The sequence below is a fragment of the Calypte anna genome, chromosome 2 (genome assembly GCF_003957555.1).
Source record: "Calypte anna isolate BGI_N300 chromosome 2, bCalAnn1_v1.p, whole genome shotgun sequence".
NCBI classification, from domain to species: domain Eukaryota; kingdom Metazoa; phylum Chordata; class Aves; order Apodiformes; family Trochilidae; genus Calypte; species Calypte anna.
The window spans coordinates 37,134,423-37,160,066 of record NC_044245.1 but is presented as its reverse complement, the minus strand read 5'-3'; the positions used below and the strand labels follow the sequence as shown (position 1 = coordinate 37,160,066).

Here is a 25,644-nt window from a genome sequence, read left to right as displayed (position 1 = left end):
AATCAACGGGATCTTTTCACCAGATTCTATCTTAATATAATAGCAAAACAAGAATTTCCAGTGTTAATTTGCAATGTTGCTTGATGTAAAAAAGGAATAAAAAGTAGAGAAGAAAGACAGTGTCTTAATGAGAAAACACACAACGTGTTTAAAGTTACAGCAGATCAGAGCTAAAACGTGTCTTCAGTTCTGACAGGTCTTTTTAAAGTGTGTGCCATAAGGAAATCCTAAATTAGCTTTTTTTTTCTATAGCTATCTTAGACATGACAATGAAAAATGATTTATAATAATTAGGTGTAATTATTTTTACAGAATACGGCTTGTGTAAAACTTTAGAGAATGCACAATGACATGACATACCCTCACAACTCCATATTGGTTTCTTTTATTGAAAATAGCAACAAGTTAACTCTAAGCACTGTCACCTGAAATAAGGAAAGAAGCATGAATATTTTTCAAGGTATGTGAAAATGGAAAAAAATCTGGAGAGAAGAGAGCCTTCAATAATTTCTTCTTTTATATACTGAATTTTTTTTCTGTTCTGGTAGCAGGAAAACCCTTCTTTAAAAAGCACCTGTTTTGTTGAAGGACAGGAAAAAGGACAAATAAATAGAAAATAGGAATACACACAAAGGACATTCATAGATTAAAAGTGTAAGGCATGCTTATGCTATAGAGGAAAAGAAAAGCAATCTTAGTTATAAGATGGTTGTGGAATGCAATATGTCATTCTAACACCCTAGGATCTCTACCTATGTGATGGCTGAAAGAGGCAATCCAATCAAATATTGAAGCAGCTGCTGAAAAGATTTCAAAATATATACCAAAGGCTTTGCAGGTTTAAACTGGATTGAGATGTCAATTTAAACATCTAATTTGAATAGCCAAGCCATGGGCCTTGAAACTCAGTAACTCAGTAACTTCTGAGAAATCCTAAAAAAAGGTCCTCTTACACCAATATGTAATGGACACTTCAGCAAACAAAGATTGCTCCAAGATCTTCTCCAAGGAGAAGAGTGAAACCCTAGAGCAAGCAGCCAAAGAGATGGAGACCTCTCCAGGACTTGGATGGAGCAATCTGTTTCTGATCTGATGTAGTACCGGTAATAGCCCTGCTTCAGCTAGATGGCTGGACTAAATAAAACTTAGAGGTCCGTGCCAGCCAACATTTCTGCAACATAAAGTATAAAAGTTAAGGGTGAAAGAGTCCGATATAATTTCTAATTGACTGAGCAAGGGGTTTACACACAATATTTGCAACTTTCAATAAATTATACATCATAGTATTTCTGTTGCAGAAGCCTTGTGGAAAGATCACAGCATTATTTTACATTTTATGACTATTCCCTGTTATGGGATGTGTACTAGGCAGATTTACCCTCTATGTGTGGCACTGACAATTTCTATTACAGATGCAGAAATTGGTCCAGATCAGTTTTTCCACTGATACAAAACCTGCTCTGTGGAAATAATGAATGATACGTGGGCAATTTGCAGTTAGACACAGCAGGACACTTACAACTTTGTCAAACCTCAGGGCTTTATCCACACACCAGACTTTTACTTTTCACTTAAAAATTGTCAAAAAATTTCGTCCTTGGTAAAAAACCTTGGAAATGTATTAATAACTACATAAAAACCTCATACTCCCTTTAGTAAGGTACTTTCATCTCTGTTTTTTTCTGGGCTGAAAAATCCAATGGGGTGTCTCAGTCCTGGGGTATTTTTTGATTGCTGAAATGGTTCAATCAGAAGGTAAAGTACTGTGCAAAAAGGAAAATATAGTTTAATCAAGGAACTGAGCCTGTACAAAAGAACAGCAGGGAAGAATAGCAGAATAAAATCTGCTAAGGCCAAAGCAGCTGAGATACAAATTAATGTTAAGCTAAACTCAAGAGAAATGCTTCAGTTCAGTTCAACAAATGACAATTTGGTTGGGCACAGCTCTAACATAAAAACAGTGGTTTGGTTTTCAAATGCAAAACTGAATGATTTCCCCAAAATTATATTTTATGGATATTAAAAAAATTAAATTTATATTTTAGATCCTGGCAAGGTCTTGTATGAACAGGTCTAAAAAGAGGAATGATTTTCAAGAAAAACCTTTCTAGAAAGTGTTTTACATATTAAGCAGGCAGAAAAGTAGGGTCAGGTTTTCAGATAAGATTTTATGAAACCTTCATTTGTGACCATAGGTTTTTAGCATGTGCAAACAGGTTTTTACTCATACTTCCAGCACATGTCCAAGTGAATACAGCTATGCATACAACCCCTCCCTTGTCATAGTTACATTTCTGTGTCTCCTCTAACAGACTGACAAACAAGTGAAAAACTGTGTGCCCCTGCTTGCATTGTACTAAAAATTGTAACTATGATTATCTGTGAATAGTACTTCCACTTCAAAAACTAAATGAACTTTCTCTCTCTAATCATGCTTATTCAAAAGTGTAATCCAATTAGCTTAAAGCAACAATTTTCTTTAATAACTATTTCACACTATAAACTTCTCCAAAGTTGGTGTCATAGAGAGTATTCTACACCAGAACTGTTTTAACCACTTAGGTAAGATATCCAGCAGACTGTAAACAAATATTTTTCAGTTGTTTTGAAAGAAATCAGTACTTTTGTTCACTGTAACTGCATCATGATTTCAATAAATTTATCTATTTTGGTTCTTATAAGGCTAGAAAATTCAAACATCAAACATTAGTTCATGGAAAATGTGCACGTTGTGTGTACAGTAGCAGCATTACTTTTACTGAGGAGTAAAACTCAAAAGGATTTAAAAAACCCAATGGAAATAGTTAAAAGCTTTTAAGTCCTCTTAGTGTTTAAAATTCCATTTCAGCTGCCCTAGAATACTTCAACACTGTGAGATACTTCAGTACTGTGATATAACCTTGTATTTTTTCAAGGAATGTAAATAGAATAAAGGCTGTTTGAAGCTATGACACTTTTTGAAAGCACTTATCTCACAAATAATTACAAAGTAATCATCTTGGCTTTGTTGTCTAGTTTATTGTTATTTATTATTCCTGTATGACAGTCCAGAGGCTAATTATTTCGCATAAGTGCTGCAAGAAATAACTCAAAATACTCGGCTTAGTGTCTTAGATACTAATGTCTCAAAATACTTCACAAAAGTGGTAACGCTCAAACATGTTCTTCATATATGAAGTAGAAGTGAATTTTCAGCCAGATCAACTCATTTCCCCCCCCAGTCCTGTAGCGAAATGAGGCAACCAGGTGCCACTAATTGCCAGGGAGTGAGCATGAGCCTGTGTCAAGCCCACCTCTGCCTAATTAGTGTGGGCCCCCACTGCACATGAGCTCTGAGGAGAACCCGGGGCCTCAGCATTGCAGTACTGTGTACTCCGTGTCTTAGCCGGCTGTGCCACTCAAGCCTCACCCTGTGGGCAATGAGCGCTAGTGGCACAATGAAGGTGATACAGTGCTCCAAGAGCAACTGATCTCTCTGCAGACGTGCTCAGGACTGAGCTGAGCCTGTGTCTCAGGCCTCACCTTTTATTGGCCCCGTGGTCCTGCTCATGCGCAGTGGGGGCCCACCCTAATCAGGCACAGGTGGGCTTGACACAAGCTCATGCTCACTCCCTGGCAATTAGTGGCACCTGGTTGCCTCATTTCACTACACAGCCCCAACAAAAACAATAGGCAGGTATGTATATTCTGCACAGCAATCGACCTTCTTCACACACCTCATGTCAATATAACATTATAATTAATTTTACGAAATTGCATATGCCAGCACTCATGCATGACACCACTATATTTTTAATTCTTTGTCTTAAAGTTTTCTATCAAAAAATTTGAAGAAGCCATAGTTCCAAAGTAACTGTTTCTGCCACTACCTGTGATAAAAAATTTAAAATACCAATCAACAATCAAAACCAAAAGGAAGCAGCCTGAGAGGGAGATTAAAATCAAACATTCAGATACAGAGGTGACAGATTGAAATGTACAACGGATCACAAGTAGTGCATGATGTCTTTTGCAGTTTAGTAAGTATGAAGTTCACTCCTTCCTTGCAAAGATTCATAAATCTACACATGCCAATCCTAACCTAATGGATGTGTGTGTTTGAAGTGGTGAAACTAGACAAATATTTTATAGTACAACAGCTTTCTTGTCCAAGAGCCTTGGAAATATACAAGTACTTTTTCTGGCAGTGAAGAAGAGGATCCACTGCTATCAATGCAACAAAATAAATGAACTGCAGTGCTCTACAGGCACAATCAGAAAAGACCAGGGTGGGCTGGGAACCTGTGCCAAACCTTGCTGCCTGCCTGAGAGCAAGAGAGCAGGAGCCAGATGAAGTCTTTCCCAAAGCTCCAGTTGTAGTTCATTATTAGTAACTCTTAATAAGCTGAATACTTGTTGAACTTACTAGAAGCTGCTTTTTCATAGGTCTAGACTGAAACTCCAGAGGGTAGGTCTGGTATCCGTAAGTACATACATGTACCTGCATCCACCTACCAGGATCAAAAAGTGATCACTGCTTAGCACTGTACTGTTACCCCACATCTTTTGTTAGTTGATGTAGCTGACAGCCTCAATATTGGAGAGCTGTAATCACAAAAGATCTCATTTTGCATATTTTTTAAAAAGTAAGTTCCTGTTGTCAATGTTGCTAAGAGAATGCTGAACATAGAAGTCTCATTTCTTGTTTTTACAAGTGCTATAAATTATAAAATTAATAGAAAATGAGCAAAAACTGAGATGAGAGTGGAGTTAATTTATTGAAATAAAGATTTAAATAGCTGAAGAATACCCTTTACCTACCTGACTTTAAAGCATCTCCCAAAATAAAACATACAATTTATTTTCCATAAAAGAACAGGTACTTATACATGTATGTACGTATGTATGTATGTATTTAGTTATTGTTGACAACTCATCCATAGTCAGAACACTGTGTTACTGCTGGTGGACTTATAAAACCTTGCAGCTGAATTTTTAGTGGTCAGGAAGGAAATTTTTTCTTGAGGCATTTACAGAAATCATACCTGACAGCTTTGACTATCTAGGGGAGCCAGAATCCTGACTCTTGGCCTTCTTCTCATCTCCTCACTACACTCAAGACAGCTGAGATTTGAGCAGCTCGTATGGTTCTCACAGAACAAATGCCTGTAGCAGCAGGAAAGGTTTTCAACATTATCTATTCCCCTCAGAGATAGATCAAGAAGTCATTTCAGTCTCATATTTGATAAGAACTTGAAGGGGGCTATCTTGGTATACACTAATTCAAAACAGCAAACAGCAAACAAAGAGCTTATGCCTAAAATACCAGTGAAACCTATAGAAAAAAGAGCCAATGTACTGAAGTCAGTGGAATTAGAGCAGTAGGATCAGCCAGGATCCTCTAGAGTCTACTCTCTACTCCATGTTGGCTCACAGAAAATTGATCTTATTTTTACAGGTTGCTGAAAGTCATGCTGTGTCTCAGTAGAAGGGAAAATCAGGACGGGGAGCATAACACCGTCTCGGGTCGGTGGGAATGACCAGTCCAGGGGTCATGTTTTTATCAGAGGAGTCGAGTCAAGGTGCTGCATGTGAAACAGCCATTAACTGAGATGGGAGAGCTTGCTGAGGAAATGTTTCTAGTTTCTCAGTACTACATATCTTACAAATGCCTTTTGTAATCCGTTAAAATATCAATACCAGAGATCAGCAAGAGATCCAGATTTTAACATTAATACATTGGTCTATGTCCCAATGCCACCACATCATGCAAGTTCATGAATAATATTTCCAGACACCGCATCTTTCTCATTTTGCAATCCTCTGGCTAAATTTGTGAGTGTAACAATGTTTTTATAAATTATTTGCAATGACAATATTGTCTGAATAAGAACAAAAAATGAAATAAAGGCTTACAATTAGGCCTAGCAAGAACAAAGCAAATACATTTGTCTGCTCTGCGTATTTTATAGGGAGGCTTTTATTAATCCCATTGTTGCAATTTAAGTGCAAATTAAGCACCTCATTTGTTTAAATTAGCCAGAGAAATAGATACACAGAAGCAAATGCTACTCCCACTAAAGTCAGCATTGTAAGATCTGGGCTATGGTGCATATCTGATAGCACAGCAAGGACCAAAGTATGTTAAAAGTACTGCAGCTTTAAAATGCTTGCTCTAGGTATTAGCAAAACCTCAGTCTTGAAGTTTGCCACAATTTTTCTGAGGAAGCACTGAAAGGAATAAAGAGGTTACTAAAAGCTTTTTTTCTCCCTCTGTCTCTCCCCCCACTCCCAAATAAGAAACAAACATAAAAGCAAAGAAATATTTAGTTCTGGACATGTTTTTCCTTCTAAGGACAAAATAATTCCTGTATTTGAGCTGTTGTATGCATTGCAGCATCCATACTCATACTATTTCTACAGGCAGACACCACCTGAGACACTCCAGTGAATGAACAAAAAGCATATTTTCAAGGGTAAGGTACAGTCCCCTTAATAAAAAAATCTGTTTTATGTGTTATATTTTTTAATGCTGTCAATTACAAAGCCTCATAATGCCTGGAATGCAGTCTGTATAAGATCTACTGATGGAAACATAAGTCTCCATATTTGGAGACTAACAAAATTAAAAGTTCAAAATTAAAATTTGTAAATAGAAGATTAATGATCACACTCTACTGTTTGCCTGCATTAAGAAATCTCTTTGTAAAAGAGATTGCTCTCCAACACTGGACAAATTTTCCAGTTTAGGCCTTCCTACAGGAGAATAAGAATACCCTCAGTGTCTTACCATAGCACTACCTTTATTAAACCACAAAGCAAGTTTTCTATTGTGTGCATTATTTTTTTATAATTCATTAGGGTCTCCAGATCTCACTTTACTTTCCTTAATCATTCATTACCTAAACCACACCTATGGTTTTCCCTTTAAGGTAGCACCTACATGGATGCTGTGAATGGATTGGTCACTTGAAGTTTTCTTATGATGAAAAGAAAAGGTAGCTAAATATAACCAGCTGTGTACCACCAGAGTAGCCAAACTTACAGCACACAGGGAGCCAAGATTTAACTTCATTGCATAATCAGTCATGTAGCTTGCATGGGGAAAGCAACAGGATTTGAACTAATTGAAGAAATTACACAATCTTCTTTTTCTGTTCATATATGTCACATATGAGCTTAAACAGACATTTTATCAGCACTGACATGGTCTGTGCAAAATCATGGCTTCATGCCAGGTAGCTGGAGTATTTTGGCTCTTTTTAAAAAAAAAACCAAACTGTTTTGTTTTTAAAATATTTAAAGTATTAGAAACTGAAATGCCCAAATAAATACTCAAAGTCCTAAAATATTTAACTTAATGCTAGATAGAACTGTAGAAATAACTATTCTACCTAATATTGGTAGGAGCCTTGCAGGAGTCATTGCAGCGTAATTTTTATTATACATTTATGGTATCTAAATATTTTAGAGACTACCCCTAAAGGTCTGCATTCCAGACAGAAATGAAAAACCCCACACTTTTGGAAAATAACTAAAATGAAATTATTCTGTAAGCTCAATAGCTAAGCCCTTTTGCCAGATAGGAGGCAAAAACCTAAGAGTACACTCTCCACTAAGAAGTGCCTTGGCCCATCCAATAGGGAGGTTATGGGCTGCAGCTGTTCAGGGAAGGTCATGAAGTGTCATATGGAGATGAGCAAGTGGCAAGATGCTCTTAAGGAGCTGTTGCTTCCTCAGAAGCCTGCTAGAAGATGGACAACCCAGATACAACACTCTCCCTTGAGATGCAATTGGGAGTTCTGTGAAACGTCTCTTCTCCAGTTCAACTGGGATTTTTTCTAATGAGATTGCTGGGATATTTACTGACATTGCCCAGGAGAGGACAAATCTGAGGGGTGAAAGTTAATGTTTTTATAGTAATAAATGCCAAGAGCCCCGAGGCATATGAGGAGAATTTTCTGAATGTGGCCTTAGCTCAGGGAAAAGGGAGAGGGACAGGTGGCATGGGGACCACTGCCAGCAGCCACACCTAGGGAGATGGGATGCAGTTCATCCTCATCACTGGGACTCCAATGAATGCTTTGAAATCAACTATCATTTGTGGCCTACATAAGCTGAAAATGTGTCCTCATAGCAACGTCCCTCTAGATAGGCTCTTCTTTTTATTATTACTATCATTATTATTATTTGGATTTGTTTTTCTGTTTGGGCCATTTGACCAGTTTGTGCAGAGTGGGCTTCCTTTATACATTCTCCCCTACAGCTGCAGTCTTTTCTTTGAGAGATCTGCACTCTATGAGGAGTTCAGCAGCAGGTCACAGACCTTTTTTACAAAGGGAAGGAGAAACAAGAATAAAAATACTCTGCAAAGTTTTCAGTAATCTGAGGATAAACAGGAGAGATTTATTTATTGGACTTTCTCCTTTTCCTTTTCCTGACCAAGGATCCACACCTCATCTCAGATCAGGCACCTTTATAATAAATCTAATTTTCCGTTCAGAGTTATTATTATAGATCTATTTAACAGAGTTAAGAAGGAAGAATAAAATTAAATAATGTAAGAATAGGGCATACTGCAGTTAATAGATTTAGGCTAAAGGTAATTAGAACAAGCAGAATTAAAAAGACAGAAAACAAGAAACCAGAAAGAAAAGGGAGAAAAAGATATGTTTAATATTGATACAGCATCTGGGAAAGACATCAAAAGAAATGCACCTCTACAGTAAGCCCAGGATGACCCATATGGGAAGATGTGAAGTATCAGCTGTTGCATTAGCAGATAACACTCATGCCGCGGTGCTCAAGCATCTGGGGATCCCACGATCCTACACAGGGTATGTTCTTTCCCTACTGTACCATAACACAGGGGAACAATCCTTGGAAATAATAAAATAATAACTCACCATTAAAAAAATTAATAAAGGAAAAAAAAAAGAGTTAACCTTGAATGCTCAGCGGAATCAGCATAAAAGCTTGGGTGGAAAACACTTCATCTGCTGTGCAAAATATCAAGCCTGCAAAACAGCTAGGAGATATTTCCAAAGGGAGTTTTTAACTTGAAGGCATTTCAGGGCCTATCTGTTTCAACGTACAGCAAGGAACTATCAGCACACTCGAGGGAATGTCTCAGCTGAAGAATTTGCCTTATTTGCAAAAACAGGATGAACTTCCTCATCTCCTCTTCTGCACAGTCTGTGCAGTCTATCTAGATCCTTAGTTTCCCAAACACTGACTCACTCTTCAAGATCTCACTGTTTTCCACTTCTTACATTGTTTTGTCATTTTAACATTCTTTTCAGACTGACCCAAAATTCAGAGCAGCAACTTCTTCAGTCAGAAGTTGCCCACAAATTGGTCTTTATTTTTTACTGATTATTTCTGTTACCACATTATCCACATGTAATTTGGGAAATTCCTTCAGTAAAGGTTTTAAACATCTAGTGACCATAAAAAACCACAAACCAAACCAAACCAAAAAAACCCAAAAAAAAGAGAAAAAAAAAAAAAGAAAAAAAGAAACCTCTCTCACCCCCATCACTAATTTTAAAATTTAGAACCGTGCAAATTAAAGACATATGTCAAAGCTCATACACACAGTATTCACAGATGAAAGGCAAATTATTTCTTCTTGGCTAGCTAGACAGAAATGTACTTCTCAACTTACAAATTTAGAGAATGCTTCTTAGAAACTGAATTTTCAAAATCGTGAGATAAGCAAATTGTATTGAATTTATATGACATGGTGAAGAGTCAAAAATTTTGAGTGAAACTTTCTGTCCTCTACTTGTCAGGCAGTTAACACTCAAGAAATATGTACATTCAACACAAAACCTGCTTGCTAGTCAAATACACAATTCACTAAATAGTTTTATAAGAAGTAAATAAAATGACATGCTTACACACGTATGCACGCACACACAGCATACATATATCAGTATCTGGTAGAAAGAGGAACTTACCTATATCCCACGTCAGGGGGTTATTCTGTTCCATCTCCCTTTTCCCAATGACATACCAAATGCAGGCCATCCAGTGTGCAAGCAAGGCAAACATGGACATGAGGAGCGTGAGAACGATGGTGCTGTGCTGGGAGTAACGATCCAGCTTCTGGAGGAGACGCAAGAGGCGCAGCAACCTCACTGTCTTCAGCAGGTGGACAAGGGAAACCTGGGGGAAGAGAGAGACAGAAAACCATATGTCAGCAGTAGACTGCTATCCCACTATTTTTTCAAATAGTCAAATAAAATTGTTTTCTAAAAGATTCTAAATTGTTTCTGTGGATTCTTGCACTCAGCTTCGTTACTGTGTTACATACAGCTTAAGCTGAATATTAAAACAAGAGAACATTGAGCAGGTGGTTTAAAAAAAATGTTTTCTTTTGCTGTGTACATAGCTATTTACTCTTTCTGATTTAGGCCACCAAACCTGAAATATGGGGAAATCTTTCATTTTGTCTTTTTTCACGCAAAGCACTCTTTTGGATTTAACTCTAGAAAAGAAACATAATTGTTGAACTGATAAAGGTTCATTTGATTTCAATATGGAACTAAAAAATAAATGTCTTCAAGCAAACAATTTCAGTTTTTGCTAAGCATCAAACAGTAGGCATGACTCAGGTGTGTATGAGATGAAACCAGCTTAATAACTTAAGCCTGTCAGAGGCAACAATTTATAGCATATACTTTTCAGAACAAGAAAGCAGAGAAGTGAGCAGACACTCAGAGTTTTCTTCAGCTTTAAGCATGTGTTCAGAGGCCTGGGCACATTTTATTGCTCTCTAATGAGTTCAAAAAGGTTTGTATTAAAACTTTTAATACTATTTCTGAAATTTCGTACCTACCAATTTATTGCCCTTTGCTTTTTCTAAACTGGAATAACCCAAAGCTAAGCTTTTCTCTGTCTGTCAATCAAAACCTGAAGTTTTTAATCTTAAACTTGCATTCACTAACAGCCAGGCCCAGATTGACTGAGCAATTGTGTAACATGCAGGATTTTAAATTTAGTCATGAAGGCATAATGATTTTATTCCGGTCTTATAAATTAAACAGGTGAAAAACCTGTAAAAAAGGAAATAAAAACTCAACAAATATTTTTTTTCTGCTATTACAGTTTTGATAGTGCATAAGTAATTCTCCCACGAGCTTCTCCATTCAATATTAATTTTGGGGTTTTTTTTTCTTTTTTTTTCTTAAGGATCTTTACATTTCTTTTCATGTTAATGGGCAGGGGAAAAATAAAATCAACATATGACACTTAATCAAAATACTTTGAAGTTCACTGCTATCAGGAATAAAACTTGACATTAGAGCACACAAACAATTACAGGATCAACTTTTCTTGCATTTCTTTTATCCATCTTATGTCATCTACAATAAGTCAATGACATTAGTTATGTCTGTGGCCATAAGCACAAGAATACCTGCAAGTCTGGGGCAGAAGGCTGTAAAATATTTGAAGGAATTGGCATGTTCATATAAATAATTATTCTAACTGAATTAATTCTAACCATGGCACTATTTCAACTGCTTTTTTTTTCCATGGGAATTAATTTCCCAAAGTCTCCTTTCTTCTCTCTCATTAGATTTTTGGATGAAACCCCATTCAAACTCTTTACATAAAGTGGTGCCTATTCATGACCAATTCTCCAAAGTGTTGTAGAAATATATAAACATATATCTAGTAATTTTTTATATTCTATGGCCTTTGCATTGGAGTCTTCATCTTTACATGGGTTGTTATGTTTTGTCACATCAAAATTAATTTTAACTTGAGTGAAATGTATTTTTAACTGTAGTCTTTCAGATAAGAAATTTCAAAAGGGCTGTTACAATAAGTGTACTCTAACAGTCATCACTAGTGACTGAATTAGTGAACTGATCTATTGACTGACCACTTTTATTGTTACAGAACACTCATCTATATAAAAACAGAGAATCAGATATCATAATATTCTTTTAATATGGAGACCTAGACATTTTAAGGCCTACAGACCACCTCATTTCAAAATAATTTCTGCAAAAATTTGAACAGAGAAGTAATTAATCATATGTAATTGCACAGAATTTTCTCATGCCAGACAATGTTCTTGCATTGTGTCCAGTCTGTCATTGGAAGACTTGCAATGCCACCAGGCAGCTTTCTTTTCTATGTCACAAATCCAGAAAGACAAAATGAGGAGTCAGCTCTCATACTTGTGACTGTTTAGATTTTGCTTTGCCCACAGATATAAAATCATCTAATTTTTCCACTTAGTTAATAGTTTTAGACTAGCTGGGTTAACCTTTTTCTGTCAAAATGACAGAGGCAGAACTTTATCTGAAACTAACAGAAACAGAAATAGCATAGTGCTGAGAAGTACTGAGAAATAGTTGCTACATCCTAGTGAAGAAATTCTCTGCCTAGAATTCATCACAAATTCATCACCTATGGCATAAAGGAATTAATAAGGAAACATGATACATTTTAAGCAATTATTAGTGACAGGGATCTTTAATCCTGCTTCATTAGTTGGTTTTCCTGAAAAAAATAGCACTTTTACCCTATAACACCAATTTTTACTCAGAGAAGAACAAATCCAATCATTTTAACAAGTACTTAATGGCCTGGATTCTACTTTGGCAGTATTTCATACCACATTTTTATAGAGTAAGGGATCCTTTCCATCAGATGAATACAGGGGTGGAAGGAGCTCAGGTCTCAGCAGTTGCTGTGGTTAAGAACCAATGTGAAGGTCTCACATCCATATACTGTTAGACTGAAATTCCTGTAAGGTGTAAAGGCAACAGAGCCAAGGCATACACAGTCACCTTTTTTCTTTCAAAATATCTCCAGGAATGGTGAGGAACTCTACATTTTTTTTCACATTTTCTGACTCAACAAATCTCCATTTAAAGGATGACAGCTATGACTGATAGCTTGCAGAATTTAGAGCATCCCTAAGTGGTTGGCCTTTGTGCTGAGGCCTGAATAGCAAAGCAGTGACATGGTCCTTGATGCCCCTTTTATTTGTTCTTATGAGGCAATATCTGAGAGTCAATGGAGTGAAAATCTGATAACAGATATAAGGAAATAACTTATTAAGTCAAGAAAGTCAGAAAACAGTGGAATGTAATTAACGTCTCCTTCTGCTCTAGAAACAATGATCTTGGGAAGTTTAGAATCATAGAATGGTTTGAGTTGGAAGGGACCCTAAAAACCATCCAGTTCCAACCCCTTTGCCATAGGCAGGGACACCTCCCAGTAGACCAGGCTGCTCAAAGGCCCAATCAATCTGGCCTTCAACACTGCCAGGGAGGGGGCAGCCACAACTTCTCTGGGCAGCCTCTTCCAGTGTCTCACCATCTTCACACTAAAGAATTTCTTCCTAATATCCAATCTAAAGTTCCTTCTTTTGGTTTGAAACTGTTTGCTGGAATGACAGCAAGGAGCAGCCTCCCACATTCTGGGTTTTTTCTCGTTTACCAGAGGGAAAAGAAGGTTGGCCCTTGACTCTCTACTGTGCATCTTGCTATCAAAGTTGGTCAAAGAAAATGAAGGAACCTTGGACCTTGCAAAAACTTTTAACACAGTATTTAACTCTCGAAGCATCTGGGGAGCTATGTATGTCCATCAATATTAATTATTATTAATTAATTAACATGTCTATATACCATTAATTTCTTGGGGCTAAGGCTTAAGACTTAATCTATTGTTAATTGTCTCATTAGGTATCCATTACTAACACAGAGATATTTCAGTGTCCCTGGATATTCTTAGTCACCATATTGGTGATATTATCAGGGAAAAAATTTAAAAGCACAACAGACAGAATCTGTGTGTGAATCATGATATAGCAGCATTTTTGATATTGTGTAATTTTAAGTGTAAAAATAATTATTGGGTAACACTTTCTTTTCCAGAGTCCAGTATGGAAAGCATATAAGTCTTGCAAATGAGAAAAATAAAATTAAAAAGCAACTTTATTTTTTTCTTTTCTCCTTCAAGAAAAAGATGAGACTTGGTTTATTCAATGAAAATTTCTTCATGGAAATTAAACCAAGACTGTTGGCTGTTTGGTTTTAATGTAAGGGATAAACCAAGATAGTAGTGTACTTAAAGGGATTACCCACCAGTTATAAAGAAACAGTGACTGAAAAATGTGGAAATATTAACTGGTCCTAAAAGGTACTGCATTAGCATCAGATTGACAGTTCTTATAGTAACAAATGGAGTTGAAAGAGAGATCGTTGAAGGAAATGTAATTGATAAAACGAAACAAGATACCTTACATGAGAGGTTTCCTGACTAGCATTTTTCTGTGGTTTTTTCTGTTATATGCCTACCTGAACATCTGTCTACTTATCTGTAGCTCACATTTATTGAAAATGAGATTGAGTGCTTCTGTTCACAGATAAAAAATCTGAGAAATAGAAAGTGAAAAGCTTAAAAGCCTGTCTCTTATGTGAAAAATCCACAAAACGGAGAAACCTCTGTCAACATTTTTTCCAAAATTAAACTTATTGATTTGGAGAAGCAGGGGCTTTTTACAATTTTTTTTGTTGTTGTTTTGTTTGCTTTTTTCTTATGTGGGGCTTGGTTTTTCTTTTTTTTGGCTTTTGGGTTTTTTTGATTTTTGATTAGTAGAGCTTTACTCTCCAAAGTCTAATAAGATTATGGAAGAAAACCCTTTATCCAAACATAAGTAAACCAATACAAATTACACTGGTAATGGATTGGTTATAATTAATTGTAACCAATCATGATTATGACATCACTAGACACTAGATACAAACATTTTTCAAAGTGGCTTAAGTATTTTGTCATCATATTGCTAAAAAAGATGACTTGAAATCAAAGCCAAATAAATTAGTTTTAAGTAGAAGATCTTAGAACACAGAAAAGGTAATGATCATGCTGTAATGTTTGCACTAGAATGCTCAAAGGTAAAGAGAAAGGTGATTCCTGGCTAAATGAAGACTCCTGACTACACTGAACATAGCCCTGATATTCCTCACCACAGTGACAGTTTATGAGTTTGAAAGTCTGAGGATTTAATATATGCAGTTTAAGAGAGCAAAAACCATAAGGAATTGCATTTGATTACAGTAAGTAAAAATGAAACTAACGGAGATGAAATGGTTTACAAAGTCAGGAAAATTGAACAAAAAAAAAGGTACATATGTACCTTTCATAATAATGAATGGCCAATTCAACACCCAAATGTGTAATACTTCTAGTCAACATGCACCATTACACTGTATTCCTTGCTTCAGCATCCAATGTGAAAATACTCTACAAAGTTGAAAAAGACACCAACATATTGTAATTCATTTTGTTTTAGTCTCTGGATCTGGAAAAAAAACCATACAAACACCAAACCCCTCTTGAGTAAAGAACAATTGAAAAGTAAGTTAAGTACTTACCACAGTGACGTTGAAAGCATAAAGAAGATCAAAAGGAAGTGCAGCAATTAAATCAATGATAAACCAGGTAGTCACGTAGTGGATACAAATAGATCTTGCTTCAAATATAACTTGGCCAGACTTGCTGACATATGTTGTTCGGAAATTTAAAATAATATCTGCTTGACAAAGAATGAACAGAATCAGAGAAAAAAATATATTGGTTCCTGGGGATAACACCAGGAATGCATCGTAGCACTGTTTTTCTTAAGTATGGCAAAAGCTGGGAAAGAATCTAGCAGAGAAACAGATCAAATATAGTGGGAAGAGTTCCACATACATAAAGTTAAATCAGTTGATGCATATATTTGTTCTTTGTCAGGAGAAAAAAAACGTTGAAAACATTTAAAACTCACTGATTTCAAGGGAGCTTGAATTAAACAACCCACATTGTTCTTTAAACAGTACCAAATATTTCTGCAGTATTTTTCTTAACTAAAAATAAGGGTATGATAGTTGTTAAAAATATTTACATTTCTTTTGAGAAAAGAGAAAAAAAAAAAAAAAAGAACTAGTTTACTTAAAAGGAGTGATTGAAGCTTTCTTTTGGTGATAACTGTCCAGCACAGAGAACAAATGTCATCCTCAAGGATAACCACTTGTTTATCAACAGAAAAGTGCTGAACTCTCTTGACAAAAAAGGCTCTTGGGCTCTGGTAGAGATCACAAAAATTGTATGAATTGCTTGGTGGTATGTGCATTTTGTATGTTCCTATCTAGCATTCCAGGATGAATGGTTGAGATGTAGTTTTGACACATCTTGCCAAAATGCATTAATACCCAAAGAAAAGTTCAGGTCTTGACAACAGAGTCTCAATTATTTTTGCATCCTACAAGACAAAGACTCTAATCTGTCCTTGAGCCATGTACCCAGTTCCTACCAACATTACTGAGAACTACTTGTGTAACTTCTACACCAATGGAAAAGAGTGTAGCCAACCATCAAGACTAAAGATAGAAAGATAATTAGCCTGCTGCCTTACAAATTCTAAAGGCTCATACTGAAGACCGTGTCATAAAAGAAAAAGAAGTGATCCAAAGTGTTAGGAAGACATTTTAGAGTGTGACTGACACTCATTTTTCTCATTTAAAATTAATAACTACAAGCTGATGGTCTTGGCAGCCTGAAAGTCAGTGGGCTTTCTTTTATGTCCAGGTTATGAGAGGCAGCTTTCCAGATATTAGTCCAATGTGTTATATACTTGTAAACTGGTATTTGTAATCTAGTCAGCCTATTATTGAGAGTTATAAGGAGGGGATTGCATTCATTGTGCTCTCTGCCTATGGCAGCAATGGCAGCACTGTCTTCTTCCTATCTGCTAGATGATGCACACTTCAGCTGCCTCTTCTGTATGCTGCTCTTGTAGAGAGATGGCAGCAGCAGCTGCTGGGGGGCTGGCTCCACACCATATACTGGAAAGAGAGTGCAGATGTTATGCAGTGGCTTTATTTTCTCTTTTGGTGGAAGTATTTCCTGTCCTCACAGCTACTTTACTGTGTACTATGCAACCTGCTCTAATTCAGCACGTTCCTGATAAAAAAAAGCAAGCTATGAAGTCCTAAAAATTAAGCATACCTCAACTTCTGTTTCTTCATAATTAAAGCACAATGAACAATAACATGCTAGTATCTCGAGTTGGTTTTAATGGAAATCAAGTTAGAACTAAAAAGTAGGTAGTAGTAGGATTACTAGCAGGAGCAATATGTTCATCTACTCTTGGTTTTCTAGGCAGTTTTGGAGGCTTGAGAACTCTTCTTCCTATTATACACACATGAGAATGAATGCCTACTTTCCAATATGTCTTTTTTCCAGCACTTTTGATTCAAGGTATGAGAAATATCTGCAACACTCAGCATGTATGAACAAACAGACCCTCCTCAGACAGTATGTCAAAAGGATAGGTTTTCAGAATGTGCTTTATGTGCACAGAAAACATTGCTAGCACTGGAGCCATAAAGAAATGAGTAGCAGGTAAGCTTTGTCCCTTTTGCAACTCTTGCACAACCTAGGCAGCAAAATGTAAAAACGAACACTAAATATTGTTTCCCCCATGATTTATTTGAAAATTAAAAGCTTTAAAATCAAATGGTTATATGGAGCATACACATGGAAAATGGAATCTGTAAACATTTATGCAGCTCTCTTTAAGTGTGCCAGATTTTATTAGGTTCTGGTTGTCAGATATTTTCCCCCTTTCTTGATTTTTCCCATTTATTAAGGACATTGTTTTCCACTTTTCCTAAATTTGGTCTTTTTTCGTTTTGTAGGTTTGTTTGTTTGTTGGGTTTTTGGGGTTTTTTGTTTTTGTTTTTTTGATTTTTTTTTTATTTTTTTTTTTCAGTGCCATTACTTCTGAATCAAGAAGGAGTTGGAAAGGACACTTTCCAAAAATGCTTTTAGTATGATGAGGACAGCCAACACACAGATTTACAGTAAAAGAAAGCAGAGCAAGGGAAAAAGCATCTGACCAGGTTCATCTTAACTAAGTAAATCAACGTGATATAAAGCAGTCTGTCACGGTATAAAATTCCAATGGAAAATTCTGCCTTATTGAGAGGGCAGAATTGCAACTAGTCCATATTAAAGCAATTTGTGATTTCCAGAATTTTACTTTAAAATGGTACTAAAAGAACATCAAAAATGGAAATTTTTTTACTCTCACTGTACCTGCACAACATTGGACAATGATACCTATAGGACTGAAATGCTTAGGGTTAAAATTGTCTTTGTTTGGACCAGGCAGATCCACAATTTTATAACAAAAAAAACTTTCTATGAATTTTATATGAAAAGTCTAAATTTCCATCTTATCATGGAATCACTGAATAGTTTGGGTTGCCATGGATCTTAAAGATCATTTAATTTCAATCCCCCTGCTATAGGCCGGGACACCTTTCAGCATACCAGGTTGCTCAAAGTCTCATCCAACCTGGCCTTGAACACTTCCCTGAAGGGGGCATCAACAGCTTCCCTGGACAACATGTTCCAGTGTCTCAGCACTTACAGAGTAAGGAATTTCTTCTTCTAAATCTACTTCCTTTCAGTTTAAAGCCATTGTAAGAAGTGCCTCCTCATCTCTCCTGTATGTGCCCTTCAGTTACTGGAAGGCCCTTATCTTGTTTAATTCTACTCAGATTTGCATTGAGGTACTAATCTTGTGAATTTCTAGCATCTTAGATGATGATCTGAACCACAAAAGGATCTGATAACATTCATAGCTGCTCTAAACCCCTCATGTTTCATTCTATATGCAACCCCCAGGTTTTAAAGTTTCATCTCCCTAGAGATGAAACTCTTAGAGACTTTGTAATGTAATGCAGCGCTACAGGCTGGGGACAGAGTGGCTGGAGAGCAGCCAGGCAGAAAGGGACCTGGGAGTCTGGATTGACAGGAAGCTGAACATGAGCCAGCAGTGTGCCCAGGTGGCCAAGAAAGCCAACGGCATCCTGGCCTGTATCCGGAACAGCGTCGCCAGCAGGTCCAAGGAAGTGATTCTGCCCCTATACTCAGCCCTGGTGAGGCCACACCTCGAGTACTGTGTCCAGTTCTGGGCCCCCCAGTTCAGGAAGGATATCGAGGTCCTGGAGCAGGTCCAAAGGAGGGCAACCAGGCTGGTGAAGGGACTCGAGCACAGACCCTATGAGGAGAGGCTGAGAGAGCTGGGGCTGTTCAGCCTGGAGAAGAGGAGGCTCAGGGGAGACCTCATTGCTGTCTACAACTCCCTGAAAGGAGGGTGTAGCCAGGTGGGGGTTGGTCTCTTTTGCCAGACGACTTTCAACAAGACAAGAGGGCATGGTCTTAAGTTGTGCCAGGGGAAATTTAGGTTGGATATTAGAAAGAATTTCTTTACGGAGAGAGTGATCAAGCATTGGAATGGGCTGCCCAGGGAAGTAGTGGATTCTCCATCCCTGGAGATATTTAAAAAGAGACTGGATGTGGCACTCAGTGCCATGGTCTAGCAACCGCAACGGTGGTAAAAGGGTTGGACTTGATGATCTCTGAGGTCCCTTCCAACCCAGCAGATTCTATGATTCTATGATTCTATGATTAATTAGCCTTTAAATGAACATATAGTAAGACAAATGCACATTTAATCAATTTCATTCTCTCATGCATATTTTTTTGTATACATATTCCTCACCCTTAAGGGAAGACTAATTCTATTGTGTGTTTTTACAATTTTATAACAAATAACTGTCAATAGTTCCAGTTCCAAAACTTTTTGGTATTTTGCAATGTATTTTCAAGTTCTCCACCATGGATAGCAGAAATGATTTGCAAGATATTTTCCACTTGTCTTTCACTTTTACAGCTGTTCTACTTTGGCAGAGAAATATACTCATAAAAAAGAACCTATGCTTTTTTGCAAGGACAGCTTATGCCCACAAAAAGGGAAGCAGCTGCTGCATTTTATATATGATAAATGTAGCACTGTAGGTGCCTTCAGTTTCAGATGCATAGTGGTTGTTCTATATTCTTATTGATAAGAATTCCTAACAGCTTCTAAAGAATAACTAACATGGGTTTAGATATTCTGTGGTAATCTCAAATAAGTTACTGCTGCAGTTTATTTTAATGAGGGTAAAAAGTATTTTTTACTAAAAATCAGCTATTGTTTGGATCTAGAAAACATAGTCTTACCATTCGTATGTTGACACTGTGAAAACATTACATAATCTAAGACGTCAGCTTACAAGTGTAGAAAAAAGTTTTTAAAGTCCCCAAGTGCTGTAGCATCACATTTGGAACAAATTTTAAATGTAAATTGACATTAAGGTAAAACAATAAGTCTTCCTAGTTAATAATGAATAAACCAATCCTACAAAAAAAGTAATAAAATTGTAAGATACAAGTTAAACCAGAAAATGTAACTGAAATGCAGATAAGTGACTATCAAAATTACAAGACTGAAACTAAAAAAATGCAATTCAGTTTAAATATCTAATAACTGAAATGTGCATAGCATCTTACAGTACACTTGTCTCTTATTTTCTAAAAAAGAAGAAACATAAAACACTGGTTCTGGAATAAACTAGGAAGATTTCTTGCTCGAGGTAAATAAGTCATATAACAAAGGAGACTTTAGACATTTTGATGTGATATTTGAAGACAAAGCTGCTCCTCACATTCAAAGTGGAATTTTCTGAGAGCCACTTTCTGAATCACCAGTATTAACTTCTAATAAGAATCTCAGAAAGTTGGAAAGAGGCCAAGGAAATTGAATTTGCTATGTTAATTTTAATAATTCAGTGGAAGAAAGCCCCACACATTAAAAGTGATGATCCAGGAAACAATAGATTTGCTAATCACAGGAAAAGCAGCTAATTCTGACATTCATACTAAATGTGTAGTAATAAAAATACACGTTAAAGTGCAACTAATGGCATAAGTTAGTGTAGTGTGAAAGAGTGTGACAAATCAACACACTTTTTTTGATAATAAAATCATGTCTGATACTGCTATCAAACTTGATGAATGCTGTAGAATACTTAAATTTTCTCAGGTTATTTCATCCTGTATCATCATAATTTGAAGGTCTGCATTAACCAGAATATGAGACACAAAATCCATAAGCCGAACTGGGCTTTCTGCTCAGTTTCAAAATGTTGTTGCTATGGTTCTGTTTATAAACAAAACTGGTTCTGTAGGATTAATTTTGTCTCATTTCCTTCACAGTGATATATATGATAGTTTTGAACAAATAAGTTGGATGACTGTGACCAATCCAAATCCAAACATAAAATGGGTCATATGTATCCCCATATAATACACAAAGTATATCTAAGACCCAAGAAGGAAAAAGATGAAGGTTGAAGGAGAGATTCGGGCTTGGAAAACAATGATACCATACAAAATTTCTAATAGTTTAGAGTGCCAGGATGAGGTTAGTATAAAGGACTGCCAAAATGGAGAATATTACCTGTAAATAATGGAGAATATTACCTGTAAATACTGGATAATGAACATTACAGTCCATACAAGTGAAACAACTTTAGCCACACAATGCTAGCACCCACACTTCAAGACAAATAAAAAGTCTGGACTCCAGAATGCTAACAGGAGAACAGATCTAAGTTTGCTTTCATCCACTAGTGGCTAAAAAAGCAAAATGGGATACACTGGGCGGATGTTAGGCAAATACATTTTGGAAATCAAATGTGGCTTAGCAAATGAGGTAATTAACTTGCACCATTTGGATTCACGTTAAGCACTCATACTGTAAAACACAAAGCCACCCTAAAGATAGCCAGAATATGTTCAAGCAGAAACAAATACATGGACTTGTGCAACATGTACATGAAATGAACATAAGAATGTAGATATGCTAGGGAGATGAAAGTAAGATTAGACTATTATCATCCTCAGAATCGAGTTATTCTGTTTTTTCCTTTAATTTCATAGCTTTGAGGAAAATGAAGGCTGATTTGCATTTTTCCCTACATGTTCTTTATGGAGTTACACTAAGTCTGGGTAAAGGAAGAATTCATCCTCAAACCTCTTAGCCATCATAATCAAAAAGCCAGGAAGTACTTTTTTTTCCCATTAATACACTGATTCTCTTTGCCCAGCCACTACTGAGGGCAAAGAGGAGGCAAACACTCAGCACAGAGGAAGGATCATGTCAGATCATTGCTTTAAAATACCAGAAAATATTTCATTAGGCTATTTTGATCAAAACCCAGTTCTGCCATATCTGGGTCTTGTAAATAATTACTTTCAAGGTTTCACTGAAAGAAATGTGTTATGCTGTCTTCTTCACTTTGAAGCCAGGCAGTCTGCTAAGATCATTTGGCATGGACTAGTTAAACTATACACAGCTAGTACTGGATCTGTGTGATTTCTGACAGCTTGATCTCTGCCATACCCTACCTTTTACCCACTGGAGTTGAGTCTCCTCAATTAAATGAACTCTTTAGGGGAGTTCTTGTTTTGGCACAGGGATGATCCTTCAAATTTTTCAAGATTTAGTGCAAAACCTTAACTCAAATTAACCTAGACATACATTCAATATATTTTGTTCCATGGAGTCTATAATTGGTTGATGCTTTAAGGACTACTGTTTTCATTCAACAAATTCCTCAGGATGAACAAAGCATATAAGTAAAATCAGACTTATAAAACTTTTAGATTAGATCAGCGAGTAGTTCCAGCTGGCCCTGTATTCTTAAAACTACTAAAAAGTTCTGAAATTTTCAGTAATACCATTAAGATATGAAAATAATGTTTTTCATATGGTTCATAAGGAGCAAGGAGTCAGTTCAGCTCCACAGGTGCTCAGCAGAGTTGGTAACTGTTCACATTTACAGATCACCATGGTAACACCAGCCACATACATAATTAATTCATGTCAATTTACTTGATATGGGTAAGAAAGAAAGATAAGGGTATTCAAATCATTGGTATATTGAAACTTCTCATATGTCTCAGAAACCTCCAGTGGTTAGTTTTCAAAGGTCAGAGAAAAATATTTGCTTACTTATTGCACATTAGCATAGTGAAACAACTGAAGATTTAACAGAAAAGGAGATAAATGCTTGCTTTAAATTCCCCTAAGCCATCCAGCACACCAAAGGCTTATCAATGTGCATATGAAATTCACTGTTCAAGATTGAAAAGATTAGAGGTTTTCTGTACAACACCTCTTTTTGCCTTCTTATCAAAGCAAATAGGACAACCCCAGATAACATTTATATATATAAAACTGAATAGGAAATAGTAAGTGCTTCTTTCTGCATCCAACTCAGATAAAAATCCAGAGGGAGGTAAGTGTGATCCATCTTTTATTTCCTGAAAGCTTTCTGAGCTTTACTTGGGTATAAACAATTTCTTTATCTAGACAACCTTATTTATATCTTAACTGCTTTGCTAAAGTAGTTAGTGAGAAAGCTCTGAAGGGAAAAAAAGCACCAAAACAGAGCTCCTGAAACTTCTATAAGGATAAGAAAATCTTGAATACAAATTTAGAAACAACCATTTCTCTTGAGAGATTGTATTATTTTTAGGAATTACATGTTCCACAGTCTTTTTGGCGTTGCTGTTTAAAAAGTAGGAAAATGAACTCTTTTTTCTAAGATTTTGAGCAAATAGAATGGGAAGCAAGTATAGGCAAGAAAGAGTAGTTAAACATAAAAAAGTACAATTATCTGTTCTGAAAATACTCATGAAATATTTAATAGAAATTATTTGTGAGTCTTACTGTGCACTAGCATCTACCTATTAACCTATTAACCTAGACATTAACTTATCAAAGGCCAATTTAAAATTGAAAACAAGCATAAAATTCATAAAGCTTTAGGGATTCCAAACAACCCCACAGCATCAAAACTAATGGTTTTTCTTAGTCCTGAATTTGTGCTTCAAATACTCTGAGATGAGGTGGGATTTAAGCATTTTCAGTAGCATGAAGGGAAACAAATTTACCAATTACAGCTTTGAACCAGGCAAGAGGGGCATCTAGTCTCTGAGGTGATTCTTAAAGCATACATGAAGTGACTGATATCTATGAGTCATAAGTTTTCAATTAGAGGGATATTTGAATATATAATCTTTAAGTATGCTCTAACAGTAACTTGAGACTGTACAGCTTCATACTTAAAGCTGTATTCAGTATGTTTGTTTCAGACTGGGACAAGAACTACAATCTCTTCTGTTTCAGCAGTTCTGATAACAAACAGAAAAGAATGTATCATAAATAATAAGCATTGTTGTTACAGAAAGAAAAATCTCCGGTTAACCCACTCCAATTTTTTTCTATGTATGCTGAAAAAAACCCCATTTTACCTGATCTTGCAAACTACATATATCATATCATATAACATACATGATTGGAAAAGTAGGATAGGGAATGTAAATATCATCTATGACATGAGCAATGTCATTAAACAGTTACCTGGAACTAAAACAGGAGTAACATCAGATAATATCAGATAGTTAGACTTGCTACCTTGTGTGCTGGAACATCTAATATATCATTTTTAATGAAAGTACTCGATGTAGAGAGTAAAGAAAAGGTTAAGTTTCTCTATTTTTGTCTTCCTTGGGAAAAAAAATGCCAAGTTCTTATTTCAAGTTAGATAACTCAATTTCAGTTAAAATCAGTCAGCAAGATGTCAGAGTCCAAATGAACTAAAGCTCAAGATAAAGTTTAGATTGTTCTACTGAATTTAAAAGAGACCTTAAGATCTTCTAAAGACCTTAAGAAATGCATAAATTACCACCTGTTTTTTTTCCAATTTTTTTTCAGTGCTATAGCATGGATCCATCTGTTTTGCTAACAAACACCTATGCATTTTGAGCCAGCCCTGACCTGTACTGCAGACTTTTGCTCCTTCCCCACTGACTGCTGTTCAGGAGAGTCTGTAAAGCAAAACATGATGGTCTGCAAAGCAGCAAGGAATTTTACTGCTGTCAAACACAAAGGTGAACTTGACCTGGCAGCACTCAATAAGAAGAACCCAAGGTCTCCAGTTCTAACAGATTTGGAACAAGTAATTATATCACCTATGAATCCTCCCTCACCTCCAAATAATTAAATAGAAATTTTCTTTCATTTCTTTCCGCTCAAATTTTCTTCTCCAGGTCATGTGGAATCACTTCATGCTAAGAAAAAATCAACAGCAAATCAAGGGTCAATTGCTCTCAGAAAGACTACTCTGCTTAATCTCCCCGGACAAATCTCTTATCTCCTTATTCCCTATCACCTCTTTTACACTCTTGCTTCTTTCAGTGCATACTTTCCAGCCCTTCTGTTCTGCTGAGTCCTTCCCCTACCAACACAAGGAAAACCACAGACCCTGTTAGTCACTAAGTCCCTGAGATGCATGCAGAGAAAATAAACACTGATTAACCAATCTCATAAAATCCTTCAGTACTCTTAGCCTCAAACCTTGACTCTGATTTATCTCCTGGTTGGATTCAATGGCTAAATAGCATGGATCTGCATGGATTCTCTCAGCCTGTTGTTTCTACTGCTGATAAGATATGGGCACACATCCCTTAAAAAAAAATTATTGTAAAAAATGTGATGTCTCTGAAACTGTTATGAAGTTATACTGAAAAATTAGAGAGAATGAATTTGTTAAAAAGAAACAACAGTTGTATAAACTGTGACAGTGTTCCCATTCAAAAACCTTTCTCTACATGCAGTTGTAGTTCCTATTTTCTTTATGCATTTTGCACTGATTAAGGTCTCACAGAATATCCACAGCACTAAATATCAGA

The 25,644-nt window shown here is 36.3% G+C and overlaps 1 protein-coding gene across 1 annotated transcript in view; it reads right to left on the bottom strand.

Annotated features, from left to right (window-relative positions):
* The window catches only part of KCNH8 (potassium voltage-gated channel subfamily H member 8), a 170,171-nt gene that overhangs the window by 51,305 nt on the left and 93,222 nt on the right, over window positions 1-25,644 (bottom strand). The window contains exons 6-7 of the mRNA XM_030445436.1: window positions 15,384-15,541; window positions 9,942-10,149 (exon numbers count right to left, since the gene is read on the bottom strand). Coding sequence (XP_030301296.1) covers window positions 9,942-10,149; window positions 15,384-15,541 — 366 coding nt within the window. The remainder of the gene's footprint in view (window positions 1-9,941; window positions 10,150-15,383; window positions 15,542-25,644) is intronic.